This window comes from Ixodes scapularis, unplaced genomic scaffold, assembly GCF_016920785.2.
Source record: "Ixodes scapularis isolate PalLabHiFi unplaced genomic scaffold, ASM1692078v2 PGA_scaffold1__304_contigs__length_218370807, whole genome shotgun sequence".
In the NCBI taxonomy this organism is placed as follows: domain Eukaryota; kingdom Metazoa; phylum Arthropoda; class Arachnida; order Ixodida; family Ixodidae; genus Ixodes; species Ixodes scapularis.
Genome location: NW_024609846.1, coordinates 78330396 through 78342234, shown reverse-complemented (window position 1 = coordinate 78342234; position 11839 = coordinate 78330396). Strand labels below are relative to the sequence as shown.

Below are 11839 nucleotides of genomic sequence, written 5' to 3'. Positions count from 1 at the left end.
GTGTTTGCTACTCTACTCTTAAAGGCCCATTACTTGCCACCATTCTGTAAGAAATGCCAGGCAACAAAAACTCCAAAATTCAATCACGCCATCAATACACCACGTTCCTTGTTCTATACACGCTCCTATCTACCAATATGAGAATTACAAGTTCAAGTGTCTGGTAGAATGTGATAGCAGAACTCTGGCAATGAAGCTAGATTGTAGCTACACTTACCAAGCTGTTTATAGCATTGTTTTCACTTTACTGATACCAGATGTAAACAGGAGGCAGCAGCAAGGTGTGAACAGCATTAATAAAGCTTGGATTAGGGCTAGTTGGTTGTACATTGATAGACGTGCTGCGCTGCGAAGTTCTACAGAACAAACGCATGACCAAAATTGAAAGGAAAAGGATGAGTTTACATTGAGATGAGGAGAAACACAACAAACTGCACCCATTCGTGTTTGTTGCGTTTCTCATCTCAATGTAAACTCCTTTTCCTTTCAATTTTGGTCACGCGTTTGTTCTGTAGAACTTCGCAGCACAGCACGTCTATCAATGTGAACAGCAAGGAGGGGTAGGAGCTTTAACTGTCCTGCCTTCGACTTTTGGCATTCTTAAACACCTAGTGCATGCATACATAGCCAAGGCACAGAATTCACACCAAAGGCAAGTAATTGGATACGTGTCCTGCTGTTCTGACTGTCAGCGCCTAGTTCTTGAACTTTCCCAGCGCCGTCCCAAAACTAAGTGTAATGCCATCTTTAAAAAAAAAAAAAAAAAAAAAAATTGTACATTTTGAAAAGAATGATTGGATTGTTCCCAGAATTTGCAAGTAGGAACAATCTAGACCTACCTGGAAGGGATCAGAAAAAATAAAGCTACTTGCTTAGAGAGCACACAAGTTAATCTTTTAGACTGATATGATTTAGTTGGGCGCGTGTTCCGCCACAGAGGGTGACCAAAGCAGCTGTTGGTGCCAAGTCAGCTCTGCTTTTCGTCCAATAGTGTCTCCTGGTTTTGGTCATCACAGGGAGCGTGTCCCTCCACAGCGTCATGTTGCCTCCAAAAGCTTCCTACCTCCATGCTGAAAGCGAACGAAGGCCACTTTTGCAACCGGGTGGTGGCAAAACCCGTAGGAAGAGAGCAGGCTGCTGAACAGACTTAGGCTTTATTTGGGGACATCTACTTCGTAGCCGGTCCCGACGACTGGCTCTGTCCCTGCGAGGCCGAGCGGCGCCTCCTGATCTTGTCCTGCCTCTTCTCCTTGGCCTCCTTGGCCCTCTGTGCCAGCAGGCGGGCGTAGTCTGCCGCCTCCTCCTTGCGCTTGATGGTGCGCCTCTTCTTGAGGGCAACGCGGTGGCGCTTGTGCTGCAGCATAGAGGGCGTGATAAGTCGCTGGATCTTGGGGGCCTTGGATCTGGGCTTCTTGCCCTCCTTCTGGGCCAGGGGGCGGCGCACCACATACTGGCGCACGTCGTCCTCCTTGGACAGGTTGTACAGCTTGCGGATCTTGCTAGCCCGCTTGGGCCCCAGTCGGCGCGGCAGGGTCGTGTCAGTCAGGCCGGGAATCTCCTGCTCGCCCTTCTTTTTCACCACTAAGCTGATGACGCTCAGGTTCGAGTCCACGATGCAGCCGCGCACAGACTTGCGCTTGCGCTCGCCCGTGCGCCGGGGCCGGTAGCATGAGTGGCCCTTGGAAAGCAGCAGGCGCACCCGGCCGGCCGTCAGCACTCCCTGCTTCATGGGGAAGCCCTGCTTGTCATTGCCGCCCGAGATGCGCACCACGTAGCCCTGCGGCGAGGAAGGAGGTTTAATCGCAAGAGCCGGAAACTTGTTACGTCTTTCAGCGGATATTCTGATTTTCACAAATAAATGCCACTTTAGATCTGCCGTAGGGCATTTCCAAGGGTTTTGCCAAGTGGCCGCTTGCCTAACTGTCAGACCGAAGTGTTTAGTCCCATTTGTGCCACGAAAGCATTTCTACAGTGGCCGCTCAGAGTGAACTCTGGAATCCCCATATTCAGGTGGGCAAAAGTGGAGCAACTGACTGCTTGTCATATGGTGTCTGAGCTAATGGTACTACGATGAATCTCTTAGCATATACATAATCATACTGCTGTGGCTACAAACACAATAGACCTTTGACAGAAATCCCTAAAGGCTGCACACAATGCCCTGCACCTTGCCCTGGCAAGAAAGAGGGAGGGCTAGCGTGGTTGATCGCCTACCCTTGACAGCATATCCTCAGTTGCCTGCTACAACTGGACCTGTGGCTACAGTTCCCACCATTACTTTCGGCACCATGGACAGTGCTGGAAATTTTACAACAGGCTCATTTCTTCGGCGTAAACCTAATTTGTTGCATGAAGGTTTAGGCAGCGGGAACTTTGTCTGCCATAAGATGGCATGTGGTGTGTCTGCTGTAGATGGGCACAGCTCCCAGCCTGGGTCATAACAGTCACACGGTACTAATTATGCAAATGCAAGCTAGGATAATGCCCATCCAGAATGAAACTAGGAACTAGCCTTAGGTTCTGCGAGGCGAGCTTTCACTCCATGCACTCGGAGCTGCAAAGGGGCGTCCTGCCCGCTCTATCTGAAGCCGCCGAATGCGGGAGGCTGTTTAACGCTTTTTGCAAATGTCATAGCCTTATCGATGGAAAACAAAAAAACAAAGCTGAAAGTTTATCAACAATGTCACCATCAAGCAAACTAGGATTGCCACGCTGTGCCTTTAGAATTATTTGCCGTAATCTGCATCAAGTCAGCACCCCCCAATGGGCGAGCGGGACACCCCTTGAGTGGGATGTCCCATGTTGCCCCACATGGGCTACCTAGCGGTGGTCCCGACTGAATCGATTTTGAGAGCCTGCGCCATCTAGCGGCGGATTTTAATACTAAGGTTTAGTCGCACGAAACGATAACACGCTCTTTGCAGCCAACTTTGTCATGCACTTGTACTTGATCGCCGACGGACGCAGAACTATACTTGACGTCAACTCTTGCGTCATGCTGGTAAGGCTACAGGCCGAGCGGTGCGTGGCTGTACTCCGTTTCACTTTAAAGGGAAGCTACGGAGCTTCTTGAAAAAAATGAGTTAGAAGTGAATTCTAGTGCATTTTTACCTCGTGAACCCGAATACCAAAACCATTTACCGCGAGAAAAACGCGAAAGACTGTCGCTGTCCGTGACGTCATCGACGGATCTTTTGGCTTGCCAAGGCTAGGGAGGCGGGGCTTCAGGCCTTTTTTCAAATTGCTCTTATTGCTCTCCGGCGCGTCGCATTGAAATATAATTGTGATATCTGCTATTCTAAAGGCCAAATGAATGCAATTCAAGCCTTTTTCTCAAATGTAGAAGTGCCCCATCTTCCCTTTAACTGCGAGCAGTGATGAAGCTACAAGAGCGAGCTCTGTGATTTCTACAAGCGCTCTCGCACAGTGCACGTGTCGTTCAGGGCAACGTGCTTGTGCTTGTAGGTTTGATTGCGCTCAGACATATGGCCGTATGCCACTGCCGATTTTGGAGGGAGGGGATCTTGGTACAAAGATGTTGACGCCGAGTATAAATTAAGCTGCTCCAACCAATGACAGCATTTGGAGAGCATGCACGATCGTCCTTAAGTTCGAAACGTGCGTGCTACTTCTTGCGCGCCCGTTTAGATCTTTTTGTGTCATGCTTCTTCATTTTCTTAACAAGTATGTCAACATGTTTATCTAAATTTCCACACACAGACCGCGTGACTCAGAGCCGGTCAGTCCATCAGAATTGCTATTCAGGCTGAGGATATTCATGTCAAACTAAACAATACTTCTAAAATGGCAATTAAGGCATGCGCACGAGAGTATAACTGCAAAGGCTGCATGCTTTGCACGAGCTATCATGCACAGAAACCGCTTTTGGAAACCACGCGCTCATGCCTTCGGTATCTCTGCAGCCAACAAGCACGCCGCAGCGCGCTCGACGGAACATCACCCGGGAAAATCTGTAAAAGATCCGACCCACGGAGCACCGAAGGACAAGGATTTTGATCTGACGCCGGTTTGGTGTTCATTCGTGTGAAGAGCACCGGTGCGCACGGCCTGTTTCCTACAATATATTTTTTCCTATAAGCACGAAGCTGTTAAACTTTGCACTGACATGGCGCTGGCACCTCACGCACACTCGAGGTCCACTGTCATAGTTGACGCGTCCATGTGTAGTAGTGCCGGCACCACACGCACATGCACGGGCTCGCCAATATCGACTGCCGGTGTCCACTGCTGGGTAGCGAGCTCTGCGCGTCATGTGTATAGCCATTTCCGGTACAGTTGCAAGAGCTCGTGCGTATAGTTTTACTCTTATTTTAGTGCATATGCCCAAGCTCTCAACCTAAATTAAAATCAACGGGAAAAATAGACAGGCAAACTAACCAAAAACAAATCCTAAAAAAAATTTAAAAAAAGACACTGAACATGCCATCTGCCCAGGGGCCCTATGTTGCGCTTTCTGGACTCTGAAGGCGACTAGGGAGAAGGAAGTGACGACAACGCAGCAAATGCAGATTGGACGTCTCTTCTGCGGAAATTCTTGATCAACGACTCAACATCCAATCTGCGTTTGCTGCGTTGTTGACGTCACTTCCTTCTCCCAAGTCGCCATGGGAGTCCAAAACGCGCAACATAGGGCCCCAGTTGTCACGTTAGTAGGGCAATGCTCAGCTTCAAAGTGCGTGCCCAAGATAGCAGCAAAATCAACTTAAAACTGAAAAAAAAAAAAAAATACTGTATTGCTATTCTAAGTACATATGGCAAGATTCAGAATATGCGCTGTTGCGAAATGACGGTGGACGCAAAATCAGTAGAGGGGCTTTGGACTTAGACTATGATACATTTTGCGGGATTGGCACCGAAACAGCGCTCTGGTCGGCTCTTTCACTGATTTCGAGGGTTCGCCCTGAACTATAGAATAACGCTGGCATTTTTCTTTACAGTTGACTACTTAACACACGATCCTCAACACCGAGAGCACGCTACGGACATTTGGCTTACCTTCCATTCGTCGCCGAGGGAGTCGGCCTCGACTTCTTGTCCCATGCGCTTTTCGTAGAAAATGCGCACTTTCTTCTCATCGTCAACTTCGATGAGTTTCTGGCACCCAGTCGCCGGATACGAAATGTTCAGCTGAAGAGAGAAAAAGGGAAACACATCACAAGAGTTGCAGCTCGCACTCGAAGCACGGCAGTACGGAAGAGCTGGCCTGAGGGCCGCCCGCCGCCGGCAATCCGATCCATCGCAAATAATAGTAAACTATTCACACGCGCAATGCCGGTCATATTCATCGGTAATGTATCAGGGCTCGAGAAAACAGCATATTTTCTTAAATATTTGCATGTTTAACCACGAACTTTGCAAATTTTCTTACCTTCATCTTCTGTCATTCACGTAAACGTGAGCCGCCTAAACGAAAAAGGACTGTTGGAACGTTTTTTACGAAGTACACGCATGCAGCGAGCTAGAGGGCGCTAGCAAACGTATGTGGTTATTAAATTTCGAGTTTGGCGACGGAAATTTTTGCAATTTTATTTATAAATAACGCCCTACCTCGTTAACAATGCCCAAAACTATTCATACAATATAAAAAAATACAATAAAATTATAATTGACTCCGTAAGTGTGACGTCATGGGTTCAAAGAAACCGTTGCTAGGGTCGTTGTTTTGGACAAATACATGTGTAGGGGTGTCGCGAACTTTTGTCGAACCAGATTTTTTGGTCGAACTTTCGGGGTTCGACTGGGTCGAACCGGTCGACGAACCTTCGAACTTTTCACCAGATTCGACCGGTTCGACTTTGTGGACAGTGTGGCCAGACCTTGATACAAGCATGTCTAGGTTTGGAGAATTTCTTTTTTTATGCAAAGGGCTATTTTATTGTGTGAACAACTGCAATTAAAAGAAACTAATTCTATTCACTGAAGAAGTTAATAACTTAAATTTTAGTACTGTATTGACTGAAATAGCCGATCAGCGCTGCACTTAATTCATCTCTTAGCCATTACCATCCAATCCGAAGCCAACTGGCCAGCCTGTCGCGCATGCGCGCACGAGTCGAACCTCAATACAAGGTTCGACGAACTTTCCACTGAAAGGTCGAAAAAGTCGAACCTGGTCGAACTCGAACCGCGGCCGCTACGAAAACCCGACCGTTCAAAAATCGGGAGTAGGATTTAAACTTCTAAAAATCACAGATATGGAAAGTTTGAATATCATATATGTCTTGACAGAAGTGGTGCCGGTAATCGCTTGTTTCTGAAATATTTACGACTGCAACTTTCGGTCCTCAAGATGCCTGCAGCAGACGACGAATGCAAGAAAAACGCCGGCGCCGGCGTCTGGATCGGGTGAATAAAGACGATATTCTGATATTGCATTTCTTTGAAATATAATGAGCTTCAGATACTTATAAGAATTCATAGTGGGGTGCGATGCAAAATATGGTGTATCGAAAGTCCGGGCGTCGATCGAGATGATCGACTGCTAAAAGATCGCAATGCAGCCGTGAGAAAAGCAGTTCAGGCGATCGGTAGATTATAAATTTTGTTTGCGGACTCGCGCTATGGGACGGTGCTTCGTATCTGGTTGTAACCATCGTGTGGAGAAAGATTCTTGCAGTTTCTTCAGATTTCCGCAAAACCCCAAAACGCGAAAGAACTGGATAAAAAACATAAGGTGAGTTATTACAGATTGTACTCTCATCGTGGGTTCGATGGAGATCTTCATTGACAGAACACATCCACTAAATTTAATGTATACAAGAAAAAAAAAAAAGAAAGCGAAATTGCGATAGACATGCAATTTTTTAATGACCTGACAACCCCAATAATAATAATGTTAACAAGCGACTTTCCTCGACGGCGTACGATTTGTTTCTCATGCTGGCCTGCACTACGCCGGTAATGCACTTCAGGTCGTCGTCGTAACTGATCTGCCTGACGTGGTTTGATTTTACGGAATTTTCGCTCCTCTGAACTAAGCTGGGTTCTTCACAGAAAAAAATGCACATTGCGGAGGCCTCTGCGGCCATGGCTATGCACTTGCTTGGGTTGCTCGTTTACCGACGCAATTCAATGAAGACGCCCGCTGCAACAGAAGCCGGCAAGTCTCGTGTCGTCTGCTACCAAAGCAAAGCGGAGTGGAATACTTCAGAAATGGCTTTTATTGTTGAAATACGATGCTGAGGTGACAATAACATTTTCATAATTAGATATCAAGAAGTTAGGTTGCTTACAAAAAATTATTTACTAACTTGTAAGCGAAAATTCTGCCTCGTGTGGAGTCTCCATGCATTAGTCCATAGCAACGTCCCTAGCAACGGTTTGTTTGGACCCAGACGCCATGTTGTGACGTCATCACTTACGGGGTCAATACTATTTGGAATTAAAACTTATTTTGCATTTTAGCTGTTATTGCCAGGAGGTTACAACGAAAGTTTAAAAAGTTTTGGAAACATTTTGTGCTCTGGAAATATTCCAAAAGCAGAACTACGCTTTATTTTACACTTACTTGGATTAGATTAGATTAGATTTAAAATGCAATTTATTAGCGAAAAAAAAGAAGGAGTGAGATTGGGGAGGGCACATGGAATCTACTTTGGAGGCTTCATAGAATCTTTCGTTGTTTGTCTTCCTTCCCAGGAGGGTGACTCCAGTCTTCACGAGAGTCCACGTCTTGGGGTATATATTTTATTCTTATGCCTTGATGTTTCCGACATTTCCAGATCAAGTGTTGGGTGTCCGCCTTGACACGCATGTCGCAGACTTTTGGAGCAAGGGTGAAAGATCAGCTTTTTACCTACTTGGAGCAAAACGAAAGCTACGCACGCGAGGCCGAAGCCATGGGATCGTGCACTAGAATGAACTGCTAAGGGTGCTAAGGGCTCGTGCTCTATACCCTTGCCCATTTTCTGTGCCGCTAGTGTGTTTGCTTTGTCCCCACGCGGATTGTGGACAGATGGAATCACCACGTGCCTCATAGAGGACCATGGATACACGAAAGCACACTTCCACACAATTCAATCTGGAAATTTTAAACAATTTCGGTTTCGGTTTCGAGTGTTGGCTCAATGGATAAATAAATATTGGCTGTTTTCGTTATACCGGGCGGTAGTTTGCGTCACTTAGCCTTTAATTATTCAATTAAAAAAATTGACCTTTTTTTCTGTCTTATACTAAATATTCTTCTCACTTTACCCCCCTGCAACTATCACCGGGCAGGTGGAGAACTTAAAAAAAAAAAAGAAAAAAAAAGCTCAAGGTACACCTAAGCATTTTTTATGAGTTGTGAATGCGAAAGCATGCAAGTCGCTCGTCCGTTCCCTTTGTCGTCTGCTGCGTACTAGCGCACGCGCGCTTCAAAATCTTGAAGGCCATGGCGCAGCGGCCAATGGGAGCGCCGTCGACACGCGCCAGCCAATGGAACCAAAGGCGATTCGCTCCTTTGGGATCGCGGAAACCAGGAGCCGTTTTCGCGTTTCAAACTGATGACGTCAGCTCGCTCCACGAGACAGTTATTGCTTTGGCATTAATAAAAAATAAATAAACAACGCCCTCCGCTTCCTCCCCCGGGCGAGGGGGCTGCCAATTTTCCTCTGGTCAACCTCGTCGGTGTTCCTCCTTGAACCAGACCCACTGGAGGACAGATGTGAGACTTTGGGCCGGAGCCACGCGGGAGGGTGTCCCAGTATTCCTCTGTCCCTCCTGTCCCCCAGCTGTGCTAATTGTTCGTCCTTGTTTCATTTTCTCTAGACTGTATCAACCAGTTTTCCAATCTCGTCTTTGTGATCGTAGAAATATTTTCCTCCATTCTTCCATCCTCGTCCGCAAACCCGAGCGCTCCCGCCAAATCCACTGACCCCTCCGGGGAAACAGGACGAAGCCCCGTACATTCTAAAACCAGATGCTCCATCGTTTCGTTCTCATTTTGGCATATGCCACATAATGTGTCCATTTACTCGAATTTAGCCCTGTACGGTTTTGGTTCTTAGAACCCCCGTTCTAGTCTGAAATAGTAGTGAACTACCCCGTGATTATCAAAAACCTCTTCTATTCTTATTTCCTGCTTATGTTTACCTTTAAAGCTGATTTTCCTTGCATCCATTCCCTCCACATTTTCCTTTTGGCTTCATTTACTCCCTTTTCTACCGTTCTGTTCCGCGCAATATCCTCCCTAGTCAGCAGATATTTAAATTATAGCTCGTTCGGTTCGTCCATTTTGTATTTAAACTCTTCATATATAAATACCTGTACACCTTCCTCGCCCACCCGTACGAAAATTTCAGATACAGGCCGGAATGAAAAATGCCGGTTTTCCTGGATCAAAAATTGGGGCACCAGTTTGTATAGCGCCTTGAACCACCCAGTCCCAGGCGGGACGCAAACCAGTGCCCCAATTTCAGGTCCAGGCGGAACCGGCTGGTTCCAGTGGTTCTGCAGAGCCACTGGTACCGCGCGGTACCAATCGGTGCCCCAATTTCAGACCCAGGCGGTGCACCCGGGTCTGAAATCGCGACGACCTCGCACATATGCGTGACTGGAGGAGGATTGGGGGGGGGGGGGGGGGGTCGACGGAAGTCCCCCCCCCCCCCCCCCCCCCCCCCCGTCTTCCATCAGACACAGATGTGCGCATCCGCTGGCTGGGAGCAAACCCTATCTGGAACCAAGGAGAACGCATCGGATCCACCCATCACCGTGCGGTTCCAGTGCGTTGCGTCTCAGTGGATCCGACTGGTTATACCCAAAACCGCGCGGTAACAGATCAGATCCGCGCGGATCTCAACTGTACACAAGTTTAGAACCGCGCGGCTCCGGGCGGTTTCGAACTGGAACCGCTCCGATCTGACATTTTTGTACGGCCATCGTGTGTCCTCCATTTTTGTTAGCATTTGATCGAATTCTAATTTGCTGATAGCCTCTCTACTCTCTACTCCCATGTCCCCTTGTACAACTTCATTTGGCGTGTTCCCATGCGCACCCAGTGCCAACTTGCCTACACCTCTCTGTCTGACCTCCAAGCTTGTCTGAACCTCTGGTCGCATGCACAGCACCGCACTACCGAAGGACAAACCTGGCACCACGATTCCTTTCCAAATGCCCCGAACTACTGTATAACTTTTAAAATTCCATAGTGCCCTATGTTTCATATTAGACGAATTTCTTTTCGCTTTTTAGAGCGCAGCTCTTAGGCGCCCGTTTCCAGCTTGAGCGGCGTCGGCGTCGTCGTCGGCGTCGGTGTAAGCGCGGTGCATTATGGGAAATATCATAATGCAACGCGCGGGGGGGAGGAGGGGGAGGAGGACGAGGGGGAGAGGAGGGGAGGAGGGCGAGGGGGAGGGGAGGAGGATGGAGAGGAGGGAAAGGGGAGGGGGAGGAGGAGGAAGAAGAAAGGAAGGGGAGGAAGAGGGAGGAGGAGGGGAAGAGGAGAAGGGAACAGGGGAGGAGGATGAGGAGGGGAGTGAGGGGGAGGAGGGGAGGAAGGGAGCTTGAGGGTTGCAGGGAGGAGGGGGAGGAAAGGAGGACGAGGAGGAGGAGAAGGAAGAGGAGGGAGGAAGAGTGGCAGGGAAGATCAGGAGGTGAGGAGGAAGGAGGAGGGGAATACCCTCCCCTCAGTACCCCTCCTCCTCCTCCTCCTCCTCAAGAGCTGCGCTCTAATTCGGCGTTACAGGGTGTTAACGTCTTTCATTTTTTAAATTATATTTTCCTCATGTTCCTCTAAATATTTCTTTCCGTGTTCCACCCAGACCCCCAGATATTTGTACTTATCTGCATAGTCTATTTCAAAGCTCTGAATTCTCAGCGGGTCCCCCTTTTCGTCATTAAAAAACATTACTCAAGATTTTTCTCTACTGAAATTCAGACCAAGCTTGTCGCTCTCCCCTTCAGGTGTACCAATTAGTTTGTCTAATGTATCCCGGTTATCTGCTATAAGTACGATGTCTGCATACATCAACCCAGGTACGACTTGGTTTACTTTACTCCCTCTCTTCATATATGTCACATCAAATCCCAAATCGCCCTGTTCTAACCTTTTTTTCCAATTCACTCAGATATACCATTAAGAGCAGTGGTGAGAGGCAATGGTGTAGCCAGGAATTTTTTTCGGGGGGGGGGGGGGGGGGGGTGCTGAGGCGGGTGGATGTCCATGACTTGGGGTGTAGAGAGGGGAGAGGGGTCAATATGCACGTGTATACTATAAGGTCGGCTGGATTTCGGGTGGAACGGGGGGGAGCTGAAGTTCCGTAAGCCCTAAACGCCCCCCCCCCCCCCTCTAGCTACGCCCCTGGTGACAGAAGACATCCCTGTCGCCCTCTTTCTATTGCTGCAGGTTCTGCAGTTCCTGCCTTCGACTTTATAACCACCTTATTATTTGTATACACCTCTTGCAAGAATATAATTGTGCATCTTGCTTATACCTCCTCAAAATTTTCAAGAGTTTTGCGGGACTCACATTGTCGTATGCCCTTTTATTGTCTAAAAATGCTATCCATAATGGTCTACGGTTTGTCGCTGCTATTTCTATGCTCTAGGTGGCTATAAATTAGTTATCTTCAAGCCTGCTGTTTATTCGAAAACTTTTTCTAGCTCACTCAGAATCTCCGGGCTTTCTGCCTAGTCTGTTCTTCTTTTCACTCTCTGCATAGCTAGCCTGTATGTGACTGAAGTTACTGTTAGTGAGCGACATGATTTAATGTTATCTTTATTACCTTTGCCTTTATATATTAGTCTCAGCTTACTTAGCTTCCAATCATTGGGTACCTCCCCCTTAAATTATTTTATCTATCACCTGTTTTAGCTTTCATTTGCTTGCTTTACCTAGGGC

The 11839-nt window shown here is 47.7% G+C and overlaps 1 protein-coding gene across 1 annotated transcript; it reads right to left on the bottom strand.

Annotated features, from left to right (window-relative positions):
* Positions 1 to 1135: 1135 nt before the first annotated feature.
* On the bottom strand, positions 1136 to 5491 carry LOC8053856 (40S ribosomal protein S6). The gene is made up of 3 exons (XM_029983041.3): positions 5390 to 5491; positions 5017 to 5148; positions 1136 to 1777 (listed from the first exon to the last, which is right to left on the bottom strand). The coding sequence occupies exons 1-3, from the start codon at positions 5393 to 5395 to the stop codon at positions 1169 to 1171; spliced, it is 747 nt and encodes a 248-aa protein (XP_029838901.1). The 5' UTR covers positions 5396 to 5491; the 3' UTR covers positions 1136 to 1168.
* Positions 5492 to 11839: the final 6348 nt, after the last annotated feature.